At 42.3% G+C, this 27037-nt stretch overlaps 6 protein-coding genes across 8 annotated transcripts; 2 read left to right on the forward strand and 4 right to left on the reverse strand.

The window, feature by feature from the left end:
- Positions 1-3494: 3494 nt before the first annotated feature.
- Positions 3495-4407, forward strand: LOC103985520 (auxin-responsive protein SAUR71-like). Its single transcript, XM_009403245.3, has one exon. It carries the CDS (start codon positions 3895-3897, stop codon positions 4303-4305), a length of 411 nt encoding a protein of 136 aa, XP_009401520.2. The 5' UTR covers positions 3495-3894; the 3' UTR covers positions 4306-4407.
- A 1914-nt stretch (positions 4408-6321) lies between these two features.
- On the reverse strand, positions 6322-9178 carry LOC135674427 (pentatricopeptide repeat-containing protein At2g33680-like). The gene has a single exon (XM_065184261.1). It carries the CDS (start codon positions 8928-8930, stop codon positions 6702-6704), a length of 2229 nt encoding a protein of 742 aa, XP_065040333.1. The 5' UTR covers positions 8931-9178; the 3' UTR covers positions 6322-6701.
- Positions 9179-9539: 361 nt separating this feature from the next.
- Positions 9540-14658, forward strand: LOC135674429 (uncharacterized protein At1g76660-like). 2 transcript variants are annotated; one of them, XM_065184263.1, is made up of 3 exons: positions 9540-9973; positions 12795-13971; positions 14196-14658. In XM_065184263.1, exons 1-3 carry the CDS (start codon positions 9842-9844, stop codon positions 14333-14335), a joined length of 1449 nt encoding a protein of 482 aa, XP_065040335.1. In that variant the 5' UTR covers positions 9540-9841; the 3' UTR covers positions 14336-14658. The 2 variants fall into 2 exon arrangements, with proteins under 2 accessions (XP_065040335.1, XP_065040334.1); XM_065184262.1 differs by having other exon boundaries at positions 9543-9973; positions 14166-14658.
- A 238-nt stretch (positions 14659-14896) lies between these two features.
- LOC135674430 (small ribosomal subunit protein uS19) lies at positions 14897-18516 on the reverse strand. Its single transcript, XM_065184264.1, has 5 exons — positions 18366-18516; positions 18088-18239; positions 17921-17978; positions 15701-15835; positions 14897-15256 (listed from the first exon to the last, which is right to left on the reverse strand). The coding sequence occupies exons 1-5, from the start codon at positions 18366-18368 to the stop codon at positions 15143-15145; spliced, it is 462 nt and encodes a 153-aa protein (XP_065040336.1). The 5' UTR covers positions 18369-18516; the 3' UTR covers positions 14897-15142.
- Positions 18517-19278: 762 nt separating this feature from the next.
- LOC103985516 (protein MIZU-KUSSEI 1-like) lies at positions 19279-20826 on the reverse strand. Its single transcript, XM_009403240.3, has one exon. The coding sequence runs from the start codon at positions 20352-20354 to the stop codon at positions 19590-19592; it is 765 nt and encodes a 254-aa protein (XP_009401515.2). The 5' UTR covers positions 20355-20826; the 3' UTR covers positions 19279-19589.
- Positions 20827-21042: 216 nt separating this feature from the next.
- Positions 21043-26640, reverse strand: LOC135674431 (squamosa promoter-binding-like protein 15). 2 transcript variants are annotated; one of them, XM_065184267.1, is made up of 11 exons: positions 26319-26640; positions 25456-26216; positions 24826-25019; positions 23913-24745; positions 23757-23831; positions 23561-23668; positions 23369-23486; positions 23072-23207; positions 22837-22981; positions 22121-22723; positions 21043-21875 (listed from the first exon to the last, which is right to left on the reverse strand). In XM_065184267.1, the coding sequence occupies exons 2-11, from the start codon at positions 26088-26090 to the stop codon at positions 21447-21449; spliced, it is 3276 nt and encodes a 1091-aa protein (XP_065040339.1). In that variant the 5' UTR covers positions 26091-26216; positions 26319-26640; the 3' UTR covers positions 21043-21446. The 2 variants fall into 2 exon arrangements, with proteins under 2 accessions (XP_065040339.1, XP_065040338.1); XM_065184266.1 differs by having other exon boundaries at positions 25456-26208; positions 26319-26639.
- Positions 26641-27037: the final 397 nt, after the last annotated feature.

A 27037-nucleotide genomic window follows, 5' to 3' on the forward strand; every position in this document is an offset into this window, starting at 1 on the left:
CTACTAAAAGAAGTAAGATTGGGAAGATCATTTAGTAAATTTTTCTACAACATAATTTTTAATATAAGAAAATTTATATGATCAAGTCTAACAAGCTAGATTGATGCACCATCATTTGTACTCGTTTTATCAATATAAGAGGTTGACGTTGATAAAATATATAAATCTTTGACCCTTTTACTAATATATACTACATCTATATTTAATTCTTTTATATTACGAAGAAACTTAACTTTATTAGGATAAAAAAGAATATAATTTCTAGCATCAACTGTATTTGCAATAGAGAAGAGACTTTTCTTTATACCTGGAATATGATACACACTGTTTAATATAATAATATCATCATCTTTATCTAAGATTATGATGGCACCTTCCGTTTTCACTTAGTGAATAGTATTATCTATTGTGATAATTACATCATTACCTTTATATTGACGAAGATCAATGAATTTCATACCATTATCAATGAGATGATGATCACATCCTAAATCAACAATCCAATCATATTTGAAATTGATAGATATCATGGGCTCAATAGTTTCAGCTATAAAACACTTGCCTCAATCTTCATTAGAAACATTAGAACAACCTTCTTTATTCTTTCGATATGCACTATTATTCGAAGAAGACTCTTGTTTGTTGTTAGCATCATCTTTCTTTCTTCTTATCATTATCATTATCTTTTTTTCTTATTTGTAAAAAGAGCATTTCTATCTCCCCTGAAATAAAAACTCATGTTAGAGCAAGAGATTCCTAAGAAGTAAGAAGATTTTTCAATTTTACTAAAGATTGATCGTTGAACCCATCCTTAAATAGATATAACATAAGGAATATTTTTTTTTCACCATCCAAATCAGATAGCCAAACCATCCAAATTGGGCCTAATATCTAGCCCACTCAATCAAACTTGTCAAAATTAGGGTTGATTGAGGTCAAAACAAGATTCCATCAAAATTTAATGTTGACTTAAGTCATCTTTTCGATTGAATCAAAATTAAAGTTGGCCAAGGTCAAAATAGGTCAAATTAGATTTTAGCTCATCAAAATCTAAAAACCAATCAAAATCTAGAGGCCCAAATCTAATCAAAGTCAAAATCTAATTTGGGCTAAAGTTGGTCAAAATCTCTAGCAGCCCTTCTCCAATCTCCGCAGATCGATCGAGAAGAGAGCAGCAGCAATACCAGCAACAGATTCAAGTGGAAAAAGTCGACAGCGAAGAGACTATGAAATCGCTTCAACTGAGACCACTCAACCATTATAGAAATGGGATAATTACATATTATCAATTTTTTTTCTTTGATCCTATTAAGATTATTAATTTTATACTTAAAAAATTTACATTAAGATCTTTATAGTATTAAAAGTAAAATAAATAAACTTATTTGTCCGAATGTCAATTGCATTAACGAATGTTTATTACATAATGCATGACATCACAATCGACACAAAAGTCATGGATAAAAAAAATATTTCAATTTTTTTTATTTGAAATATTAAAATTATCTATTGACATGTAAAATTGATAGAAATGAAAGGAATATTAAGATTATTTTTTTCTATTACTTTTACACATAAATAAAAATGTTTTTTTTTTCAGAACTATAAATATTTTAATATAATTTTTTTTAAATAAAAAATCACGATAGTCCAAATACTAAGCTAACATCTAATTCGCGCGACGTCCCCAACTGGTCCGCCCGTGGCTACTGTCGCACGCTTCTCACCGGTAGCCAATCTCAGACGTTAACCAACGTTGTCCGACGACGCAGCAGTGCCGTCGCCTGTCAACTGCCGTGCACAGCCACCATAGCCACGCGACGCAGCTCGCCGACCGCCGTGCATAACCACCATAGCCACGCGACGCAGCCTACCGACAGTCGTGCATAGCCACCATGGCCGCGCGACATAGCCCGCCCACCGCTGCCGCATCACGACCTCCATACCGCGGTCGGCTACCCACCAATCCAGCAGCGAATATCCTGGCGCTGCCGGTCTGTATGCTGCAACTTCCGCTAAGTTCCACCGTCGTGAACACTGGGAGTGACGCCCAGCTGCTGCACTCCTGTGTTACCACACAGAACACTCCCGCTGCATGTGCAGCCGCTGCAAACGGCAGGGCCGGCAACCAAGGAACGCCGCCGCCCTCCAGAGCGCTGCCGCTACCCATCGCAGGGCCAGCAACCTATGAACACCGCCGTCCGTCGCACTTTTGCTTCACCGCCGTGGACAGCCTTAGCATCCAGCGACTGCCGCATATGCTGCCATTGCACAGCAACAACATTTGACAAGACCGGTGACCACAGTAGGTTTTGACCTTTCACTACACCGTCGCCAACAGACGACAGTCCGTCGATTAAAACAACGACGACGCCTTTTTCGTTTGCGGCTTCCTTGTGTACGTGTATGTGAGGGATCTTATAATCTTATGTTATTTTCTATGCATATCGATCCCTAAAACAAAGTGTATAGAGAAAGTAATTTATGAGAATCCTTTGGTAACATAACTATACTTAGTTGGATAATCTTAATGAGAATCCCATAACTTAGGTTAAGTATGATCGCATAATCTGACACTATCTGCTTATCATCTTTAACGAGTTGACGGGGAATGAAAGGTCATCAACTAACGACAAAGAAAACGTTTACTTGCTTGGTTTGACGGTCGACTTCACCGAGCGACATTTGCACTTGGTATAACTCAGATGAACCTCGTCGGTCCATTCATCTTTCGCCTTTCTCCAACAGATTGCCCACCAATTACAGGAAATGAGCTTCATTTCATTGTATGATATGTAGTATATGTACAGTGTAAATAAATGTAGAGGGAGCATTTGTTCATTTCCTTAAAAGCCTACACTTAATGGGTAGTAAGCTGCATTGTGTTCATGGAGCTCAGCCCAGACTGGTGGTTCATTACCTTCCCCACTATCTGCAAGATCCAAAGTTCGTCCCAAAGTTCCCTTTGGTAATTGTCTTTCTGCTACTGCTTGTTTTCATCCATCCGCATGTTGATGAGATGGGAAGAGATGAAAGATGGATAGGTGGGGATCGCAGCACATCATTGCGTTGGTTCTTCGCACCGCGTACCCAACTAAACAATAATAGCACCACCGTCCGCCGCGGCCATCTCATGTGTTGTTGGATCTCTCCTCACCTCTCCTCTCCTCTCTCCATCTCTATGAGCTTAACACGCTTTCCTCCACTTAAAAATTCCAAAGCCTTCGTCTCCAACCCATATCCCATGTGCTTCCCTCCTTTATTCCGCGGCTACAGCACCACGCGAAGTCAAGCCTCAACTGTCATGCATGCCCCCCACCCACATGATAGATACTCATATCTAAACATCGAGGCTGGAAGAAATATCCATAGATTAATGGGTAAGGGAACTATATTCGTCAGATATGTTGGCTTTACATAAATCTGGATCTGAAATCCTTTTAATTTCGTGTAGAAGCAGAGCGATTCCCAACAGTCAACCGCTACCTTCGTGGATGTGCCTCGACGAGGCAGCAGCACAAGACTACATGTGGCGTTCATGTTATACATTTCAGAGGACGACACCAAGCTTGATTTGTTCTTGGCCTTCAGTTAACTGTGGAAGATAACAGTGTGATGGAATCAGAATAGCTCGATCGTACGTCGGCTCAGACCACCTTAAAGCTGAAGGCTTTGTGTCAACAGCAGTTTGCGTGTGTACACGAAAAAAATCAAGGGATATCTGCAACATTCATTACTGGAACATGCAGCGTATTCGGATCACCGGTGTGAATGAGAAAAGACACATCATTTGCATGCTGACCGGCTGCCTTTATAAAACGCTCAACACCTCCTCCCTCCTCCGCTCATCAACATCAGCATAGTCTAATAGCGAAAGGCACCTTTGACAAGCAAATGGCGATCGGCATGACGGGTTTGGTGAAGAAGTTTTTAGCCTGCGGCGGCAGGAACTTCCGGAGCGGGCTACTGGAGGGCCACATATGGGTGTGCGTGGGCACGGAGGCGGCGGCGGCGCGGAGGCTGGAGGTGGAGGCGAACTACCTCAACCACCCGCTGTTGGAGGACCTGCTGCGGCTGTCGGTGCCAGAGTTCGGGTACTCGTACGAGGGGGCGCTGCGGATCGCCTGCGACATCGACTTCTTTCTGTACTTGCTCGATCTGCTGAGGAGCAGCGACCCCGCCGTCCACTACATGGAGCTCCGGGATCTGATGGCCGCCTTCTACGTCTCGGCTGGCGGTAGCAGACAACACCACCCAAGTTACCACCAGCAGCAGCAGATGCTGCTGCTGCTGCAGCAGCTCTGATTCTAATTTTCCTCAAGACAAAAGGGGAAAAAATGATTCTTTTCTTCTGTTTGACTTGATTCATTTCTTTTTTCTACCAATATATATATATATATATATATATATATATATATATATATATATATATATATATATATATATATATATATATATATATATATATATATATATATATCGCTCTTGAAGAAGAGTAGTTGACTACTTGCATTTGCATGTTTTAAAGCCCATGAGTTGACATTGGGCCCTTCATGTTCGTTTGTACAAAGGAAGGGATACTGATTGAATGAAACAGTTGGTGGCACTTCTTTTCATTTAGTGGTAGATTATTCAGGGTTTTCGCGTCTATTAATACTTTAAATGCTTTGCAAGATCTTTCAAGTTCCCAACATGGTTTCGGGATTGAAATGTATGATGCATCAGACTCTCAACCAAATCAAGATCATGTTGATCTACCCAAAAAAAAACTGAAATGTTCATTAAAAAGTTCAAGGAAGATTGAAAGCTGTATGAACCTTATTATGGATACATAAAAAGAGTTTGGGAGCAGAGTCAAGCTAATCTTACATGCTAATTAGAGAAAACAAATATGCCTAAAGCACACTTTGCTTGTCATGGACATACCTCAACTAAATTACAAAATGCTGAAGACTTAAAAAAAGATAACGAATTTCTTAGAAAAATCATTATCTTTGATAAATTGGTATGGAGCACTGAAAAGATAATTTTGGCTCTAATCCTATGCCAAGGTGACGACAGCCCTTGCTCCCCCACCTTCCTCGTGCGAGGGTCATAGACGATAATACTAGCCACGTGTGCAGTGACAAGGATGACGAGGGCGAGGTAACGTCCAAGGGCATAGGCAATAACAGGTTTGATAAGGTAGAGAGGATGGGAGGCAGTGGCGGAGGCAACACAAGTCACGCTAGCCACCTATATAGTGAGGGAGGATAGCAAGGGTGAGGTGATAGGTTCGACAAGAGCCAAGAGGGGAGGCAATAATAGATGTGATGTAGGGGACACTAGCGAGGCAATGAGTTTGACAAAGGCCAACGGCAAAGATGAAAGTGGTGACAAGTTCAATGAGTTAAGGTGAGAGGGGAGGCAGTGGCAAAGATGACACAGATAATACTGGCTACCTGTGTAACAGGTAAGGACAACCAAGACGAGACGATGGGTCTAGCGAGCGCTAATAACGGAGGCGACAATGGGTCTAATAAGGCTGAAGGGAGGGGAGGTGATAGCGGAGGTAGCACAAGGGATGCTGCCCACTTGTGCAACGGCCGAGGAGTAAAAGTTAGGATGCTTAGGAATTTCTCAAAAATTGGAGTTTCTTTTTCCAAAAATTCGCTGGAAGGAGATATTGTAGAAAAAAAATCTGCATCAAACAGAATTTAGAATAACAATAAGAACAAAGATTGACACCTGACATCGCTTGATACTGATGGTTTTTAATAGCCTATGTGTAAGGATAAGCCTCATAAGAAAGAATAAAGTGAAGTAACAGTTACTACCATGAGCATCCTAAAATATTCCTTAGATCAATTAGCTCCAAGAATGTGGTGTGATTACAATTATCATATTCCTGATTTTTTTTTTGCGTTAAAACACTTATTAGTGTACAAATTACATTCCGTACTTCTGTTAACTAAGGTAATAGAGTACACAAAACACTTTAACTGCATAGTTAGGTAAATGAGAAGAATGACAGGAAAATTTGATTCTCATATATAGGAAAAAGTATTGAGTAGCTATTTATCACAATCTGATCATCTATGCCTTCATGGCTTCACTTATCAAATTGATCCCAAAGATCAATGAGCTTTAGTTTCACATCATCTTTTAGAGTGTTGCATGTCAGTTTTAGACTTGGAAGGCAAGGAAATGATGATAAGTACAAAATATATGATCCTCTGTTCATCAAATTCAGCAAAAAGAGAATCCACAAATGATTTAATCACACAACTGACATGATGAACAAGAATGACAAAGTTCATCCACATGCATATTAAGAGTAGCTGTTGTGAAATTGTTTGAATCTAATCATCTATGCATGATAGATTATTTCAAAAACAAATTTAATCATCTATGCACTTCATTATCAATATTGTTCAATAAATTACAAAAACAAATTTGTGTATGCTCTAAGATCTCCAGAAGCAAATTTAAAACAAATGTTCCTATTATCATCATGTCAAATGTGTGAAGCCAACATTCTACAACCAGAATAATTCAACACCTGCCCATGCTCCAGTTGTTCTAGATGATCCCAAGTAATAATGTAAATATGTGGTTGAAGACTTGGCACTAAAAGTCAAAGTTTGAATGGTGTGGCTATAATTATATACCTGTTCCGCTTGTTAGAATCCAGCATAGGGAAATCATTTGATTCATGAGGGTCAAGAAAGAGCAGATGCTATCAATTGCGACGCTTCTTCAGTCTGAAATTTTATTTCTGATTCTAGATAATCATGACATGGTGATCGTGAAGCAGGACGATAGCCTTCATCCTTCATGTTTTTAATTAGTCTTCTCAATTCTGCATATATGTCCTCTATCTCAGGGTGCTGCAGCTCCCTAGCAACAAAAACATGAACTGTATTATACAATTCAACCCAACTGCATCCAGGGTCCTTGTCTACTCCTCGGAGCCTCATCAATCCTCTAATTCGTTCCACATCATTCCACCGACTCCAGGCGGCATATATATTTGCCAACAGAATATAAGCAGAAGAGTCCTGTGAGCCAAGTTCCATGAGCCTCTCTCCAGCATATGCACCAATTTCAAAGTTCCGATAGTTGTGACAGGCCCCTAGTACTATCCGCCAAAGACATGTTCCATGATTGATTGGAACTGATTCTATGAAGTCTTTAGCTTCCTTGAACAACCCAGCTCGACTGAGAATGTCGACCATGCAAGCATAATGCTCTATCAGTGGAACTAGTCCGTAGTCATTAAGCATTGACCTTAAGTAACTCCAACCTCTTTCAACTAGCCCAACATGACTGCAGGAACTGAGGAGGTTGACGAATGTGACATGATCTGGTTCTGTGCCCTCTTTCTTCATCTCCTCAAAGAGGTTCAAGGCATCAAATCCACGTCCATTTTGAGAAAATCCTGATATAATCGAATTCCATGCAACAACATCCCTCTGAGGCATTCTTCTGAAGACAAGGCTGCAATCTTCAAGATTACCACATTTTGCATACATGGTAGATAGAGCACTACCAATTGGAATCCCCAAACTGAATCCATATTTAAGAGAACAGGCATGAATTTGCTTCCCTTGTTTCAGAGCAGCAAGGCTAGCACATGCTCTAAGAACGGTAGCCACAGTAAGATTACTAGGCAAAATACTCTCTTTTCTCATGCTTCCATATAATGCTAGAGCCTCTTCATGCTCTCCATTCTGCACATACCCTCCTATCATCGAGGTCCACAGCACAACATCAGCATCGTGCAACCCATCAAATCCTTTTCTGGCATCATCAATACAACTGCATTTAGCATACATATCAACCAGTGCGCTTTTCACGTAGGCTTGAAGCTCAAATCCCACCTTCAGCAAAAAGGCATGAGCTTGTTTCCCTTCAACTAGGGCCATTACATCACTGCAAGCATTGAGGAACCCAACAAACGTGAACTCACTGGGCATGAACCCTGCCATTTGCATCTTCAGGAAAAAAGATAAAGCCTTCCTGGAGGCACCATTCTGTGCATACCCAGTGATCATCGCAGACCATGTGATGGAGTTCTTGCCCGCCGATGATTCGAACATGAGTCGTGCATCATCCATGCATTCACATTTCGCGTACATGGTGACAAGAGAATTCTCAACCGAGACAAAGGACAATATACCGTTCCTAATGGCAAGACAATGAACCTGCTGACCCATCTCGAGGAACCCAGGAGCACTCAAGGCACTAAGAACACCGGTGAACACAAACTCGTTGGTGCCACACTCACCTGCTTCCAACATAAGTCTAAACAGCTCAAAGGCCTCCAACCCGGCCTTGTCGACCGCGTAGCCAGAGATCATGGCCGCCCAAGAGACGGCATTTTTCTGGGGCATCCTGTCGAACACCTTGCGTGCGTCTGTAATGCATTCCAGCTTACAGTACATGTTCAGCAAAGAGCTGCCTACGAAGACATCGTCGCAGTTCGCCGTCTTGATGGCGACGCAATGAGCCTCTCGTCCGTACCCGCTCGCGCCGGGCGAATGGGAGGCGGCCGTGAATACACCCGCGAAAGTGAAGCAATTGGGAAGGACATGCACGCCGCCTTCGGCCCTCATCCTCCTGAAGAGGTGAAAGGCGGTAGGGGAGCCATGGGGGCCAAGCTGCGAGTAGGCGTTGATGAGGGAATTCCAGGAGACGACGTCTCTGCCGGCGCCCATGTCCTCGAAAGCCGCGGCGGCGCGAGGCAGCTTGTCGCACTTGGCGTACATGACCACAATGCTGTTGCTGAGGAAGACGTCGGCCCAGGAGCCTGATTTGAGGGCGTAGGCGTGGAGAGCGCTCCCCCGCGCGACATTCTTCTGCTCCGTGCACCGGAGGAGCAGGCGGAAGAGGGATGTATAGATGGGGGTAGTTGGAACGACTGCTGCGGCAGCGGTGGCGGCGGCCATCCTCTCCCCGTCCTCCTCCTACTCCTCATCCGAATGATGAGGCTGGCTCACCGAGAGCGTAGCGTGACGTCGAGTTCAACAGCGGTGTGTTGATCGATAAAATCGTCGTACGGTCGACTCATAGGGAGAAGAAGAGAGAGGAAGGCCTTCGTAGTGTTCGACGTCGAGTCCTAATTAATAGAAAGGAGAGAGCACGTGGTCCATGTTCTTGCGATCGGTGACAGGGTTCCACGTGTGTCCGACTCGTCCAATCGTAAGTGGGTATTTTCGGCGGGGCACGATTGAAGGTAAGGGAATGTATAGCTTCAGCGGAAGCTGGTAATATCACGTTATAGATCCCATGATATGAATTATGATAGACACTCGACAACCCACCCTCACTTACACCCCCTCTCTCTTGCCTCACGCATCTCTTGCTCACACCTGTAAGCAACACAAGAAGACTGTTGAGGGAGGGAGGACGCAAAGAAAGAGAAAGAAACAAAAAGAAAAAGGGAAAAGAAGGGCCAGAAAAGAGAAAAGAAAAGATGGATGGAAAAAGGCTGCACCTGCACGAAGATAGAGAGAGTGAGAGAGAGAGAGAGAGAGTGAGAGAGAGAGAGAGAGAGCGAGAGAGAGAGAGGCAGTGCTTACATAGAGGTGCAGTGAGAGGTGGATGAAGGCGGTGGGAGCACACAGCAGGCGAGGAGTGAGCAGAGAGAGGGGGACGGAGGGCCCCGCGGGCATTTGTGCTGCTTCACTTGCTCGCTCCTCACTTAAACGGGAACAAAAACCGAAGCAAAGCAGAATCCTTTCTTCTTGCTGCTGCCCCTTCTCCACCTGGGAGTCCTCCTCCTCCTCCTCCTCCTCCTCTTCTTCCAAGGAATCTCTGATCTACTGGAGCAACTGGAGCAGTGAGTCAGCGGTTAACAATGGCAGGAAATGGCGGTGGAGAAGGCAGCAACGGGGTCGGAGGCGGCGGTGGGGAGGCGGCGCCGTCCATCAGCGCCCTGGCGGCCACTGCCATTGGCTCCGTGGAGCCGAGGCTAGGTCCTCAGGAGAGGGTATGTCTGCTGCTCTTCGCCCTACTCTCCCCTTGCACATCTTTAGCTCTCTCGATTTTTTGTCTTCCAGCTTGGTCTACCTCTCTTTACAAGTGAATTCCTTGGTGTACTGCGACTCTTCATGCATTTTAGATTTAGATTTGTAGCGATTGCAGTGTTAGGGAAAAGAATCGGAGACCCCATGGCGGCCTCCGTTGTTTCGTTGTGGTCAGATCTAGGGTTTCGATGTACCAAATTGGCTCATTTGTTTGGATGAGGCGTCTTTTTGGCATCATCTACCCTAATACTGCCCTTTCTTTTGGAAAATACGTTCTTAAGAACTAAAAGAACATAAACTGGGGTTTTGGTGGTGGGATTTATGAAACTGACATCTGATTTCTTGATAAGGTGATCAATGGAAGGCTCTTCAGGGATCCTATCTATGTTAATCTTTTGAACGAAATAATGTCAGGTTTTACCTCCAGTCTTGGGTCTTCATACTCCTGCTTCCTGTTAGTTAATTTCCACTTGAGAGTCTGGAAAACATTTTTGTTGACCAATTTCCATTTGATGTTTTGTTTTGGATCAACAAAACTTCTTTCATAAATATAATCTTTTAATGGAAAACACTGTCCTTGCATTGGATATTGCGATGATTTGATAAATTAACTCACCATGTTTTAGTTTCTCCATTGTAGGTTTGTATGTAATTTGATATCCTGATATACATATTGTAATGTTTTATGAAGGCCAACTTCTCCTGTATGAATTGATGGGTAGCATCTGCTTCACAATCCTAACTAATCAACTGAGCTATGTGCTTAGTCCGCCAGAAAACTAAAAAGAACCTTTGTACTTTGCTTTAATCATCTAAGGCTTTTTACCCTTTCATCCAATGTCCAGATTTGCAGCCTTCTAGTGTCAAGATATTCAAATTATATGGTAGATGAGGTAGGTTGGGGTACAAATTTTTGTTTGGCTTTTATGGAAGCATTACCAATTATACTTTCCTGGTAATACAAGAAAACAGTGAACAAGATGGTTCCACCTAACAACTGTATGAAAAATGTCTTATGCTTCAATTCCTTTTCATCTAATTGTATTATAATCGATTAATTTTTGTGTGCTTTAACCGGCATGGATTAGGAAACTTGTATTGGTTCTCATTTTTATTTGCTTTCTCTTTTTTCATCATGTGATGATTTTATGAATTAAATCCAATATGTAACATCATTATTGATGTACATAGTCTTACCCCTACAGGCAAAATGAATGTTTTCGCAACTCGAACCCTGGTAATTTTTATCACAAACCTTATAAGGTTTTAACCATCGTAACAACTGTTCACATGCAGAGGTGATGATACCTACATTAGTCCACCTGAGAGCTGCATTGGTGGGAGCCTTATGCACTAGTCTGCAATTTTTCAGATTAATGTGTCTTAGTGTTGAATGAATTGACAATGTTTGCTCTTAGTGACTAGGACATATACTTTCAAATTTTGCTTACTGATAGGAACCCTTTACAACATTACCATTTGTTACATTCCATAGTCCAGACTTGGCCTCTTGGATTTGTCACATGAATCGCCTACTTTTTTCTCATGTAGAAGATTGATTGGCTTGACTCTGTCCTTAAGAAGAGGATTGGAGTGTTGTTTCCTGAGTGCAGCATTCATATCCCTCTTGCTGATTTTACTAACAGCAGACACTAATGTATATTTGTCATAATACATATAATTTTTAGGGGTAAGTCTGCCTCGTCTACTGGGCCACCCTTGTTTTAACTGAATCATCCTTGATATTTGTGGATAATTAGACTGAATAACTCCATAAACTAAACTGTTCAGATCTAATTACTTTATTCTCCTTCGAGACCAAAGGCTCCACAAGTTCACATCATCTACACAAACAAACATATTCTATCCCTAAATCTTAATAATGAGAATTTAGTTGTGTCCTGATTAGTTAGTTTTTCAAAATGTGGTTCAGCACTCAGGTCCACTGGAGAAAACCTTTAAATGATTCTAAGAGTCCTATCACAACGGCAACCTGTTTATCCATTTAAAAATGCAAGTAGTATGTTTCTTTTCATGATTTTGATGCTTTCTATGCAATGTGATATGGATACATCTGAGTTCCGTCATTTAAAATATTTTCTTCAAGTTAGGTTTGTTCTTTTGGTCACCATATCCTTTGCTTTCTCGCCATCCATCATATGTTTTCTCCTTTTCTTTCTATGGCTTTTCTTCTTTTTTGATTGTTTTGATCTGTTTGTTGCTCGGGATCTTGAAAAGGTTTTATCATAATTGTTGTCTCCATAATTTCTGACTTTATAAGGGTTGGACCTCAATAAACGTGGAAAAGAACATGGACCAATAGGTGAAACTTGCTATAACATGGAGCTGATTGGTCAGCATTTTCATGGTATTTATGCATATCTATGATGCTAAAATATTCTTGATTAAGAAAAAATAAAATCTATAACTTAATTTAATGAAGTGCACATATGTAATTCATGCCACGAAGTAAAACCAATTTATGCTAAATATTTGCTATACCATAAAACTAAATTATATTGAGTGATCTATAAGCCAGACATATTACAGTTAGAGAACAGAATAATGAAGCAAAACAAATTAGGGTAAGTATGTCGTTGCTCAAAGTAAATAAGAGATTATTCTTTTGACAGTCAACATTTATGGTATTTCCAGTTATGATTGTCCTGCAGTAGGATGCTGTCCTACATAATCAATTTAGTTTATATTTGTTGCCTAGTTGCATTTCACATATTTATACTTATTGTATTTAATTTATGCATGTTTGTTTCTTCGAGCTAGCAGAGTAGATGGGAAGGCTGCTTCGGTGGAATGTTTTCCTGGTTTGGATCTCAGAAAAGGAAGAAACGAATTGTTCCAGCATCCCGTACTCCAGATGGGAATGCATCAACTACTCGTGCCAATGGGCTTCAAGCTGCTGGAATTTCTAATGAAAATACAACAGTGAACTTATCAGTTCTTGCCCCTCCTTCATCTCCGGCATCTTTTATAAACTCTGCACTTCCCTCAACAGCCCAATCACCCAACTGTTTCTTATCAATATCAGCCAATTCTCCTGGAGGACCGTCCTCGGCCATGTTTGCACCTGGACCGTATGCTCATGAAACTCAGCTGGTCTCACCTCCTGTTTTCTCTACTTTTACAACTGAGCCATCAACTGCTCCACTAACCCCTCCACCCGAGCTTGCTCACCTTACAACTCCCTCGTCACCAGACGTGCCTTTTGCAAGGTTTCTGTCATCATCTCTGGATATTAGAAGTTCTGGGAAAGAGAATGGACTACCTTATTCGCCATCCAGCTATGGGGTTGGTAGCGATCTCCAGGTCACTTATCCACTTTATCCTGGAAGTCCTTCGAGCAGCCTTATATCACCAGCCTCAGGAACTCCAAGAACCGGGCTATCTTCACCTTTTCCTGAACGGGATATTCCCATGCAGTGGGATGCTTCTGCATCTGCACGTGACTCTCCCTGTTTCAGGAATGGGTCATCGAAGCTGTTTGGACTTGATTCAGCTACAACCAGAAATTTCATATTGTGTCCTGATTCCAGCTTCTTTTATCCTGCAACATCTGCACAGTTTCATTTGGACCAGGCACAGCAATCATTTCCCCATGCTGGAGGGAGGCTTAGTATTTCCAGGGAAGCTGATGGATACTCCATTGGCGGCAACAGACATAACAAAACATGCAAACAAGATGTGGAAGAGATTGAAGCCTATAGAGCATCATTTGGATTCAGTGCAGATGAAATCATCACAACGCAGAACCACGTGGAGCTACCTGATCCACTTGATGAGTCCTTCACCATGTCTCCATTTGCAAATAATAAAACTGGAAAGGAGCAGTGCCCCATTACTGAGTTAGATGATAAAGGTAAAAAGCTACCCGATTTGCTGGATCCTATGGGCCCGAAGCAACCAACTTCTGATTGCAAGTCTAACCAGAACAATATACATGCAGGTAATGACAATTTCATTGGAGTCGATATTCTAGTGCATTTATATCAAACCATCATGCTAGGCTTTCCTAATAGCTGCTGTTGTCAAGACCATCTCGACATCAGATGTGTTCAGAATCACACGTCTTCTGCATCATTTTCTTTTGAGTTCCTGTTCTAAATGTCATGAGCGCTGCTCATCTTTTATGCTGTCCAGCTCCAAAACACATCTTTTATGTTGGGGCAGAGAAGGCCGACTCGAGGACCTCAGACGACCATGTTCGCAAGCGACCTCATCCGGGCCAATCATTCTCAGATGCAGAAATTGATTACCGAAGGGCGAGAAGTTTGAGAGAAGCTAATACACTGCTGGCCTGGCGGAATTAGCCGCAATAACTCAACTACTGAAGTGGTCATCTATTCTAGTTAGGAAGATGATCAAAACTTCTAAGCTATGAAATGTTTGGGCTGGCAAGTGTTGATGTATATTTTGCTACTGACTACTAGTTCCTGAAAGTGCAGGAAGATGGTGATGGATGAATTCTATTTCTGATTCCATTGCTGTAGCCAAATCTTCTTCTGTGAGGAAGACATTAGCCGAGTCTCTAAATGTTGTATAGAACTACTGCCATCTTGTGTGCTATGTATGTACCTTATGATGTGTTAGCTGTAAAATTTGCTGCTCATAATGATAATGTAGCCGTTTTTCCCGTGTAAGATAATTACTTAAGTAGCTTGAAATTTTTGGACAATTTATGCACACAAAAAAAATCTTTGGTGAGGATGACAAATATGTGTTCGATATTTCAGGTTTATTATATGGTTTTGTGTCAAACTCGATCTAATCTATATCTTATTTGATCTTATTTTTCTTCTTTATTCTTTCAGCCTCTCCTCCGTCTCTCCCTCCAGAGGACGAAAGTAGCACTAACAGCGTTTTCAAGCATATTAAGTAAAAGTAGCTGATTTAATGGAAAATTATCCAACAAGGAAATAGCCATCGTTTCTTCTTCTCGTCAAGGAAGGCAAAACAAAAAGCTGAGATGAATCTAACACAGACCAACATTACTTCCCTCAATAAATCCAAAAGACAGATGATATAAGTAAACATGATAGCGGCTCCTACATAAGAGGGAAAAAAAGAAAATACTCGAATAGCAGCAGGAATTTGCCAACATCCTCGATCTGCAGTTGTTACTTGAGAGGGATGAACCTGGAGGAGTGCGTGGCACCGATACCAGGCCTTCCATGCTTCACAGGCTTATATGAGATAGAGAACTCCGCCAAGTAATGACCGATCATCTCAGGCTGTAGTCACAAAGACAATGGAACAGAATGGAATTAGCAATTATCCGAAACCATATCCCATCATCAGTTCCACTATACCTATGTTGGTATGTACATGTAACAAGCTCGGCTCAACCATTTTAAAGGTCATTTATAGTTCAAGGCATAATAAAATTGGCCTATTTTAGCAGCTTCAATTGGACATTTATTACTGTAATAAACCATATTAAGAAGCTTCACGATACAGTTACCCTTGCCATGGTAAAGATTACATTCAAAACATTAAGTGAAACCAGAGAAATGAATATACGAAACGATCCATAAATTTGTTATTATATTTTTAAGAACCAAGTCTATGTGAAATAACGTGCCAATCTACCTGCTTCAATTGCCTGTTAAAAAGAAAACATGATAAACCTAGCACGATCCCAGCTGGAAAAGGAAAAGTTAAGATGTAAAAATTACCTTGATTTCAACCTGGTTAAAAGTTTTTCCGTTATAAACACCGATGATGCTTCCAATCATCTCGGGGACTATTATCATATTCCTAAGGTGGGTCCTCACAGGTTCAGGCTTTTCACCAGGCGGGGCATCACGCTTCTGCAAGTTTTCAAAATCATAACAAATAAGAGAACATGTATTAGCTAATAAACAGATGATACAAGATACAAGTAAAATGAAAACATGCAAAAAAGGAAGGATTAACAATAAAATTTCCTATTTGCATAAGTTAGCAAAAATGAATGACGGACTAGGTCAATTTGGTTAGCACAAGAAACAGAAAGCGGCAGGGAACCTCATACAGAACATTTCATGGTGAGTAGCATACGAATATTTGCGACTTCTTCAAGATTCGTTGTATCCATGAACCAGTTTTCTTAATCAGTGCTTTGTAGGTCTACAGCTTACAGGGGAAGAATTGAATAATATACATCAAAACTTATTAGTCTAAGCATGGGCAAATTCATATGTAGCTTCACATATCTGCATCAAACACTCTTCTCAGAAATTTCAGAATATGGATCACGATACAGATTAAGCATCATTCATATCCAAATAATCAGATAAACTCCAAGTATTGGAGAAGCATTTAGTATAAGTATTAGGCCTCATCACATTGTGTGGACCTGAGCAACTTGGGTATGCATATGTCTAAATGCAAAAATTTATAGGTGATAGGAGATTGTGACACATGGATGGCTGCCCACACCTCATTGCCACTTGGCCAATAAATCACTATTACATGGCCAACATGTCAAGATCACTTGGCTAACACCTCCAATCCTATTCAGCCAATGTGTCACGTGGGATCAAAGTCCACACGACTGACAGCATTGCATCTATGGGAGCCGACTCAACAAGCTGTTACTTCACAAGTCATTACTTTGCAATTCCCAAGTTTGACACACGACTACACGACCTCACTTATGGCAAATGATGAACGTAATCGTACCTGGCATTTAACCACGACCTCCAATTTAACGATCTCATAATGCATTTTAAAAAGGTCTCATGTACACTTTCAATCATCTAACTCACCCAAATACAATTAGACTCACATAGATTCGACACTAGACCGAATCCAAAGAGTGGGAACCGAGATAAACATCAAAGGGCCCTTGTCAAGCACGACTTTGACATAGTTTTGCAGGGCCTTCGCTCGGACTCTTCCCTCACCCGACACCACTTTGTCCTGAGACAAACGCAAAAAAGACCTCGATCGACTCTGAATCAGCACTACATAAGACAACCAGAATCTAATTTAACAATAGGTATATCTAATGCACATATCCATCTTCTTAGGCTACCATCAAAACCACATTAAAACGATTTTCTCTAATTCGATCCTCAATCAAGAATTCACTATATCATATTTATTATTCTATCTTCTCTAGAAACTCGAACTCAATCAAGAATTCACTATATTTGTGTGCTATTATCTGCTAACATTTTAATATGTCTATGAAGTCCATCAAGTCTAACAGATGTTTCATAAAATGAATCATCAAAAGAGTTCACTATGCCCAGTAATCGTAAGTCACCAAGGTTGCCCCACAAAATGAAAATAGCATTATCTTTTTCAACTTCCCTTTCTACTGAACAATAGATCTAATATATCAAAACCTTAACTTTCAGGGATTTGTTGCCCATCAAAATTGTGTATCCTATAATATCTTTATCTACTTAATCGTTCATGAAAACAAATGGATATAAATACTATTTTTTTAATCCAATCCACGCCATTCAGTTGCATCAACAACGCCTGCAGCCAAACCCCCAAAAGCCATGAGTGAGAAACCATCGTGGTTCTTTTAGCTACATGGCATAAGATGAATCTATCCAACGAATCACTCATAATCCTTCCCAGTCCCACCAATCCTCCTATTAGTTCAATATTGCAGAGAACTTCTTGCATAAAATCTACAAAAATACTTCCAAAAACAAAACAACAGTGACCAAATGTGTTCTTCCTCTCCTTTTATGTTCCAAACACAAAAGAAAAAAAAAAAGGAACGGATAACAACAACAAGTTAGCTACTCGTCAATTCAACGTTATTGTTGTATCCATAGCAAAACAGTTACTGGAAGGGGAACATATAGCAGACGACCAATGACAAGGAAAATAGAATTGAAACAGGAGATTCATCGACATCTGTTCAAGCATAAAAGAGAAGAGCATCGTACCGCCTTGCGAAGCTTCTTAATCAGAGCCATGGGCTTCCTCTTCAGCCCCCTCTGGAACCTGCATGCGTCCATGCCACGCCACAAGAAGGTCGTCAAAGAGAACGAGACCTAATGGTGGCTACAATAGTGAAAGAGAAGAAGAATGGAGGAGACAAAAAGATCCAAACCTTCTGCGAGCACGAGCGTCGAAAAGCTTGACGAGCTCGTCGAGGCCCATGTCGAGGAGCTGGTCGAGATCGACGCCACGGTAGGAGAACTTCCTAAAGGTCCTCTTCTTCGGCTGCGCCCCTCCGACATCCACCGCGTCCGAAGCGTCCGCCTGTTCATCCCCCACAGCACAGCAAAAAGATCGAATCAAAATACAAGGACGAGATCGACCGTCACGGAATTGTCAGTATCAACTATACAAAACGAACGAGAACTAAGCAACAGGAGCGAAATCAACCATTCTCCTCTCTCCGCTGCGAATGGGCTGAGGGATTGTGGTGGTCGGCGGCGGACCAAAGCGGGAGACGCCGAGAAAATTAGGGTTCTTAGTTGCGGCGGAGGACGCCGTTTTATTTAGAGAGCGGTTTCTATACTGATGGGTACTTATTTTACTATATTGCCCCTCATTCTCTTGCATGGTTGCGTTATGATTTCCTTCATAACGTAAGGGTAAAATGGTTTTTTTATAACCCTAAAAAAAGGGTTTTTTCTTGCTTCAAATATAAATATAATATTTTTTATTTATTTTTTAATATATTTTAAAAAATATTTAGATATAATGTATAAATAGTGTAAATAGATAGATTCACCTTATGAATGGATCAATAGAAAATAAAAAATAAAAAAAAGATATTTTAAATATAAAAAAATATAAAAAAAATATTTTAAATATAAAAATTTATTAAAATTTATTTAGAGGCGCTTAAAAAAATAAAAAAGAAAAAAAATTATTTTCTAAAACTCGCCTTGTTTTTTTGCACCAATCATCATTAATAAGAAGACTAGTTTAGTTAAACAAGATTAAACAGAAAAAGACTTCCATTAAGTTTTCTCATTTTAGATTGGGTTGTAAGCCAACATTAGGTCTCGTCAATCTATTCGGTGCACGCATTCCGGGAGACGGAAATGGGACATCATTTCGGGTTTACGGCCGGTTAGATTCTGTGATCATGATGTTGGATAATGGTTTGTGCTGATGCCGATGCTTCATTTCTCAGGCGTGCGTCAGGCCTTTCTGCATCCTTTGAGAATGCACACAGCACGAGGAGAACACGCATAATGGGACGCACAGGCTATGATTCGTCGTCTGCAGAAAGCAGAGATTTATACGCCGGCAGCCAAACAATCCATGCGTCTTGTCTTGGAAACAGCGTTATCCCATGCATGCATGCCTGCGTGCTTCGTCGTCTTGCTCTGACGGCGTTAAGGGGCCTCGGCACCTCCGTGCTTTTACGAACTCCGATCTCCTGCTGCGTCCAGAGAGTGATCATGAATGGTTGGTGAATGCCATGCCCAGCTGACACCTGCTGACGACCGTCAACGATGACGCACAGAATTACCAGCCCGCGCTTCGATGATAAGACAAGTCAATAGGCCTACAGACATCGACATCTAGACATATGTCTCCATTATCTAACATGTATTTTACTGAGAGTTACAGAATACGCAGATTGTAGATGGTCTAACTTCTCACAAGAAAGATGCTTAGCTGCTGCCCGGTGCAGCCCACCGGATTGATCATATGAAACGACTCCGAATTGATCGAACCAATCACCCTCTCAAAGCTTGCCCTCAGGTACAGAATGTCTCCTTCACCCATCTTGGACGCACCAGGAAGAACGCCTGTTCCGACCGATATGGCCCTCATTAGCTTCAAGATGGCGGCGTCGCCTTCGCTCATCCGACGCCGGATGGCGAACCCTACCTTGCGCCCGTTGCAGTAAACCGACCACACCGGCACGCCGAACAGCGACGAGCACCGAGCACGATTCCGGTCGCATTCGAGCCCCACGCGCAGTAGCCCATGCCGCATCTCCCTGGCGAGGCAGGCGGTGGGGATGGTGAACTCCAGCAGAAGGATGGGGGAGGTCCGGGAGCTGTCGTGCAGGCAGAACCTGACGTGACCGCGGCGGTGCCCATAGAAGGTGCCGGTGACGGTGGTGGTTGGGGGGGTGGAACCGCCGCCGGTGGAATGAGAGTCTGGAACATCAGAAGTGTTGGACGACAGCTGGAAGCCACAGCATGGAACCACGCACTCGATGAGGCTTCGGAAAGATCGCCGGAAGCGGACGTCCTTGGTGCAGTCGACGGCAGTTGCCGTGTCGATGATGTAGAGAGAGTCTCTCTGGCTCCCCAAGTCTATCATAGTCCTCATCTGTATATTTCTAATACAACACAGTATCCAAGAGTGAGAGACGAGAGTATGTCTATGGGGAAGACGAGGCATAGAGGAGTGTTTAAATAGGGATGAGAGAGGCGAGTGTGGGGTAAAAGGGCGAAGGAGATGAGGGAAGGGTGGAATAATTGTGTCCACGAGAGCGGGTTTAATGGAGGATCATTCGACGTGCCTTTTGTTGGGCAACGCGCGCATGCTTGTTGCGTTTGATCAAGAAGGACATGAGAGAAAGCTTAGTCGAATTGATGTGGCGACGAAGGCATGATTAGTAGTCTTATGCAGGCTTCTTATGAGCAACTTCGACAAGAAGAGAACATGGAGAGAGGATGACAGGAGCAAATAAAGAAGGTCTCTCTCTCTCTCTCTCTCTCTCTCTCTCTCTCATCAACTGGACCGACGTGTGTGATGACCTCAGGAGCCGACGCTTTATCGAAGTAGAAAGTAGGCGAATACAAGGACAGCAACAAAGAAAGAGATCATAAAAGAAAGAGTAGCACTCGCAGGGAAAGCAGCCACGCAAAGAAGATACAAGGGGTGAGATGCAGACGTCGCCAACCAAGTCAGGATAAGCCCCAGTGAGTCATTTGTTGCTTGGAAAAAAGTACCATGGTATCTCTCTCTGTCTGTCAACCTTTCTGCACTCCCATCTCTGCACAGCTTCAACAAGTTATAACGTCGCCAGCACGTCTATGATACAATTCCTCTTTCCTCCCCAAGTTATTACAAACACATGGTGGGCTTCTCGTGTTGTCTTTTCCATAGATTTAAAAAGGAAAGATACCACAAAAAGGCAGAACCATAATACAATAATCAACAATTATAGCCAAGGGAATCTTCTAAGTACAGGCAAAGTTAGTTCCCAGAGGCCATTTAGCTTTTCTTCGTCTACTTCGGAAGCTTGAGGGAACCACCATTCTCCCAGCCAACTCCGATCTGCGTCCTGGTACCTGCTTTCTCAAGGGCCTCGCTAGTGAAAAGGTTTTCTTGACCAAACCACTCATCCCAAGCTTGTCTTGCCTGCCATCAGCCACTTCTCCATATATGTTACAAGGTGCCAGTGTCAAAACCAAGGCAACACTACTTTCAGTGTCTTCATATCTGAATCACCTATACTTCAGTTGCACCATGACTAATCAACTGAAACTATCTGGGGCCAAACTCTAGATTCTCCCATTTGAACGGCTCAATAGAACCAATCTGTGGTGCGCCCCGGAAAAATACACAGACACAGACACAAACTGCGGCGATTGCGAGCAATGAATGGACGTAAGGGCGTTGAAGCAGTCCCTTGGATCGAGCATTTCGTCTGAGCCGTGCAGTCCCCACCAAAGCACATTGTGCACAAGATCTTGGTTGTGAATTTTGAGCACCATGTCTGTTTGATCCTCCTACCCATGATCCATCTATGGATATTTCTCCGCCTTCAACTAGTATGGTGACCTGGCCAGTCACCCTGTCAGCAAGCTTTCTCTCCACCAGTCTGTTATACGAAAGATTGTTCCTCAACATAGCATACATGAAGGGGGACTGATCATTGTCATCCAGTAATGAGTTCCAGCACTTCAACCCAATCTAGAAATTAGAAACACAAGTTAGCAATAGTATTCCTCTAAAGGTTCAAAAATAAATTAGTTAGTATAATGATGACTTGATGTGGTTTTATTTAAGTTTTTAGATGAATAGTTCCAAAACCACATCATTTTAACATTATACCCATATTCATTAGTTCATTTTCTGGAAGGTACACGTTATTGTAGTTAAAGAATATAAATGCAGAGATATCTGGCTAAATAACAAAAAGGTAGAATTAGCTTTACCTCCTGTGGATCATTAGTGAGTGCATCAACCATGTCCTCTGAGTCTTGCATAGATGCAGCCATATGCAGTGGCGTGATTCCACCAGGACCAGACATGTTGGGGGTAAAAAGATACACCTTTGTCACATCTTGTCCATGGCTTACACAATAATGAAGAAGCAAATCTACCATTTTCCTGCACTTTCTCTTAACTGCTCTGTTCAAGAGTTCAACTTCTGAAAGCATTTTCAGTGACTCTTGCTTTATAGTATCATTCCTTAAGCTTCTTTCCACAAGAATATCCAGAAGCGTTTTAATAAGGGCACACCAATCTTGCTCAACTGAAAATGTGAGGAGGTACTTCAACCGTGTGCTGGAAAAATCAGCAAGCAGAGGGCTGCATGACGCTTGTGTCCTCTGAAACAGCCAACCAAGTTCATTTAGGAAGTGCAAAGCATCTTCCCTTGACCTGGGTCGCACACTGTTATGAACCTCTTCCTCTGGGATGACATCTGGTGTTTGAACATCTTCCTCAAAGTCAGATTCAAGAGCTCTCAATTCCTGGCAGATACTATCATCAGCGATAATAACAGGAAAGCTGTTCCCCTTGAAACCATTTTCCACCTGGCCACAAAATTCAAAACTAAGTTGAGAACAAGGGCTTACCATTCACATCTATATGGGAAGTGGTAAAGTCATGCTTGTATCTAAACTGGACTAAAGTGAAGGTGAATCACCTCAATAAAAAAGCGACCATAGACATTTGGATATCCTCCAAGAAAGTCAAACCTTTCCACACAGGAATCATCGTATATAGTGCCAGGATATGCTGAGCAAAGAACTTCTTTTGACATGTATTTACCCATGTAAGTGCAGTGGATCCTACATGAATACAACTAATTTATGAGTAACACTGATTGGGTAGCAAAAGCAGTTGTTTGGATAAATTAAGTATTGTGATGCTCCACTCACTTGGTGCCCGGAACGGTCAAATTGCGACCCTTTAGAGCAAGGGAAGTTTCCTGCCCACCTACCACAGCAACAGGTGATACACACATCAACTCTGGAGCACTCCATGCCCTCCAAGTTTTAGACAATCTGATCTTACCTGTAGCAGATAACAATTTCATGGTTATATATTAAAAAAAAATCTAATTATGATGATCTGATTTCAGTGCCTCAACAAACATAAGTTTGATGAGAATCCAAATAATTGAAACCAAAAAAGGGAAATGATGGCTTCATAAAAATTGATATCAGAAACCATACCATCCTTATGTGACACCAGCTGTCTATTTGTACGAATTAAAAATCTCCCACTTCTCCAAAACTCAGTTTCAGAGTCTTGAACTAATGAAGTGACACGCTGAAGAAGATTGTCTTCAAGCTGCAAAACCAACATATTTTTAAAATATAAAAATACCTAAACAAAAAAAGTGTATAAATAAATAAGCCACTCACTGCATTCCATGCAATAGATGGCATCGATAAATAGATTGATAGGACCACACAACCAGGCCGAATATAGCTCTCCATCTCTGATGGGCTATTTGAAAGCCAATTCAATACCTGCAATAGCAGAAAATATGAGGATTTAGTTGAGTATTCAAAGAAAGAATGTTCAAGGGAGACAATATGTAACAGCATTTTGCAGTACCTGAGCACGAAGAGTCTCAGGAAAACTGCCTGGATCCTTGCCAAAGAGCTTGAAAATTATCCGTCCAGTCCGATCCTGTTCAACCATGCAAGTGCAAATGAGCAAATAAGATGGACAATAGCTTTATAAAGAAGAAAAGGTGAATTTATATGTTACCTGAGTATCAGAATTTGAACTAGAAGGGGAGTGGTCTGAGCCAGAAGATTTGTAGCCTACTCGATATGGTAGATTCTGAATTGTCCCATTCACAACTCGTGTTTCTGACTCCTTGAAGAGCACAAGCGGTGCAATCCCACCGTGACTGGGGCTTAAATCAACAGTTGCTTTGTCTTCCTGGCATTCTGATGCTTGTGAGTATTTCACCATATCCATTGTTGAGTGTAGAGGGAATAGCTTCTTTGTAACAGGGGGAGAAGATGAAGGAGACCTCTCTTCCATAGGGTTGCTACTTTCTGAGGACAGATATTTAGTTGCGGATCCCAGTTCTGGAGGACTGTCATTATCAGCAGGACCAAAAAGCTGGAGAGGTAAATTTTTCCGGGCTTGCTCAACCGTCTGCTGAGGTACATCTACCCGAGATTGACTGATGCAGTTATTGCTCAGAAGTCCAGCATAAGAACAGACAATAGTTGAGTTACTGTGACTGGAGGGTTCAACATTTTGTAGCTTGTTCTTATCATTGCCACTACTTTCACTGCTCCCTTGTGAAAGAGATGCGGCGGCGTCAGGAGTAGATGCAGCTAGAGCTGCAGAGAGAACTGCCAACAGGTTCATTTTGGAAGGTGAATTTTCATCCCCATTTGCCTTTGGTGACTGCCCAAAGGAAGCTTGTGCTGGGACTTCAGATACATTCAAATCAAAACCTTCAGGTACGGATGATCTTGCGGAAGGGTTTGCATTATTTGACGCACTTAGCTTACTAATAAGTTGAACAAGACAATCTCTATCAGGCAGAGGATGGATGCTGGTTGGTTTAACTTGATTGTTACCTGTCATCATAGTACCAAAAAATTAAGCAAGAAACTCACAGCATATCAGGATTACCAATCCTATAAGCAACATGGCATACCTTGCAAGTGTGCTAGCATCGCAAACAAGTTAACTATATCCAAACTCCCATTTGTCATATTCTGTTGGTTTCTAGGAAGCAGTAGTCTAGAAGAAGCATCCTCTGGTTGTGTCTTCCTTCTGCGTCGATTATGCCCTGCGAGCCTCCTCCTACAGCTTCTCTTCCCCTCATCAAACTCTGAAAGCGGATGAAATCTGAATCACACAATGCCATGGATCAGAAGCATGCAAAATTTGACAAGCCTGGAGATGGTAAATTCAACAGCTTGGAAGACAGATCCAGAACTCTGTGCGAACCAAAGAGTGCAGATCACGAAAATGTTATAAAAGCCAAATACATAAAAGAGCAAACAAACTGGAAATTTTAATTTTTTACAATCATATGAATCATGTTAAAGAAAAATTTTCAGCTGTCGTAATAACAAGCCCAGAAGAAAGATCAGTTGAATCACAGAGCGATCTTTCATCAATCTGCAAGGGTCTTTTCTAGATTTATTGGATTCCGTAGGAAGTTTATAACAGATGAAAATCTATAACAAGAAATCAAAGAAAGAACATCCGACCTGAACGTACAAACGTATAGCTCAAACAATAACTGGCAAGAACACATGTTGGGACGGATCTGGATTACCTGCTGCACTGCTGACAGAATCTCTGCATCTGCTTACCGACAAGTGCCTTGGCAGTCTTACTGTGCATCTCGCACACCTTGTGCCGCCTGTGATAATCCTTGGCGCTCGACAGATCCGCCCGGCAATCATCCACTTGACACATCGGGTAGTTGCAGCCGCTCCCTGGCGAGCCGGACCTCACCCTCTTGCTAGGCCTCGTCGTCGGCTCATCCGCCGAGTACGCTCGGCCTCCTAGCTTCAGCGCTAGGTTCTGGTCATCCTCTTCCAAGTTCCTACCCAAAACCGAATCTTTGGGTCCCCCGTCCCCTTTATCGGCCACGGCAGCGGCCGCAGAAGCCGGCTGGGAACCCAGGGAGAGGATCTCCGACGCAGCGGAGGAGGGCTTCGCCACGAACCTCTCGCTGTCCCAATCCCACATCTTGGGGTTCCAATTACCGCTCGGGTCCGGGAGTGAAGCGCCCATCAGCCGCTGCCTGCTGTCCTGCTGCTGGTTGTGCTGAAAGCTGGGGTTATTCTTCCACGGGAAATCCCGCTTCTTTAGCAGCAGCGGGGTCTCATGAAAAGGTCCAGGGAGGGCCTGACGGTGGTGAAAAAAGATGGGCGGGGCGACCTGCGCACCCACCTCTCCCTCCATCTTCAGCGACCAAATCAAACTTAAATCCCCCCTCGATCGCCACCAGAGAAAGAGCACCAACCTTCTGTTCAGGCGACAGCGGCACCTCCCCTGATCCAACCCTCGATCAGATTCCAACCTGAAGGCCTCCAAGGAAACCCCCAAAATCCATCAACAAAACATCCCCCCCAAAAAAAAAAGTTTTGGAAACAAAAGAATTCAGAAAACAAAAGTCAAAATCCAATTTACCGAATCCTAGATCTTCTCCTCCATAATTTCCAGATCTCACCTCCGTCGCCAAAACCACCAGCGCAACCTCCCACAAACAAAACAAAAAGAAAAGCACTCGGGGAAGCGGATCGGAGGGAGGAGGAGATCTAGGGGAAGAACCGATCGACGTAAGAAGGCAGCAAGATCTTCGTCACTCGGCGTGGAACTCTCTTCTTCCTCCTCTCTATCTCTTCCCACAGCGTCTCATTTCCTTTCGCTACTCTATTATTCTTTTTCGGCTGGCGTCTCTTCTCTCGTCTCATCTCGTCGCTTCTCACCTCTTTGGCTTCTATCTTGTTCGGCACCCACCCACACGGCGTGGCAGAGTCGGTAAATTGACACGGAGGCGAGGGCCTTTCCTTGAAGCCCTTAGAAAAGTGCGCAGTGGCGAGAAAAGAGAAGCCCACCACCGTTCCTTGCGTGTCCATTATTTTGGTGCGGCGCTTCGGAGTACGTCTTTTACCCATTTGCCTCGTCAGTACGTCTCTCCTCCCTTTGCTCCGCGCGTACGACTATTGTACTAATCCTATCATTATCACTATCATTATCATTATTATTATTATTATTAAATGACACAGTGTTTGTAATAAAAAGAAAAAATTTCAAGAAAAATAATTTCAGAGATTAAAATATATTTTTTAAAATAATTATATTGAATATTTTAAAAATTATGATATATATATATATATATATATCTA

Source organism: Musa acuminata, chromosome BXJ1-5 (genome assembly GCF_036884655.1).
Source record: "Musa acuminata AAA Group cultivar baxijiao chromosome BXJ1-5, Cavendish_Baxijiao_AAA, whole genome shotgun sequence".
NCBI classification, from domain to species: Eukaryota; Viridiplantae; Streptophyta; class Magnoliopsida; order Zingiberales; family Musaceae; genus Musa; species Musa acuminata.

What these genes read in the sequence shown, in the direction of transcription:
- LOC135674427 (XM_065184261.1), bottom strand. Translation starts at nt 8,930, where the DNA reads ATGGCCGCCGCCACCGCTGCCGCAGCAGTCGTTCCAACTACCCCCATC.
- LOC135674431 (XM_065184267.1), bottom strand. Translation starts at nt 26,090, where the DNA reads ATGGAGGGAGAGGTGGGTGCGCAGGTCGCCCCGCCCATCTTTTTTCAC. An exon ending in GATGCTAGCACACTTGCAAG is followed by an intron (nt 24,746 to 24,825) that starts GTATGCCATGTT and finishes CTATGATGACAG; the next exon opens with GTAACAATCAAGTTAAACCA. An exon ending in CATCTATTGCATGGAATGCA is followed by an intron (nt 23,487 to 23,560) that starts GTGAGTGGCTTA and finishes TTGGTTTTGCAG; the next exon opens with CTTGAAGACAATCTTCTTCA.
- LOC135674430 (XM_065184264.1), bottom strand. An exon ending in GACGCTCGTGCTCGCAGAAG is followed by an intron (nt 17,979 to 18,087) that starts GTTTGGATCTTT and finishes GGACGCATGCAG; the next exon opens with GTTCCAGAGGGGGCTGAAGA. An exon ending in TTAAGAAGCTTCGCAAGGCG is followed by an intron (nt 15,836 to 17,920) that starts GTACGATGCTCT and finishes GAAAACTTGCAG; the next exon opens with AAGCGTGATGCCCCGCCTGG.
- LOC103985516 (XM_009403240.3), bottom strand. Translation starts at nt 20,354, where the DNA reads ATGCCTCGTCTTCCCCATAGACATACTCTCGTCTCTCACTCTTGGATA.
- LOC103985520 (XM_009403245.3), top strand. Translation starts at nt 3,895, where the DNA reads ATGGCGATCGGCATGACGGGTTTGGTGAAGAAGTTTTTAGCCTGCGGC.
- LOC135674429 (XM_065184262.1), top strand. Translation starts at nt 9,842, where the DNA reads ATGGCAGGAAATGGCGGTGGAGAAGGCAGCAACGGGGTCGGAGGCGGC. An exon ending in GGCTAGGTCCTCAGGAGAGG is followed by an intron (nt 9,974 to 12,794) that starts GTATGTCTGCTG and finishes TCGAGCTAGCAG; the next exon opens with AGTAGATGGGAAGGCTGCTT. An exon ending in CCAGAACAATATACATGCAG is followed by an intron (nt 13,972 to 14,165) that starts GTAATGACAATT and finishes TATGCTGTCCAG; the next exon opens with CTCCAAAACACATCTTTTAT.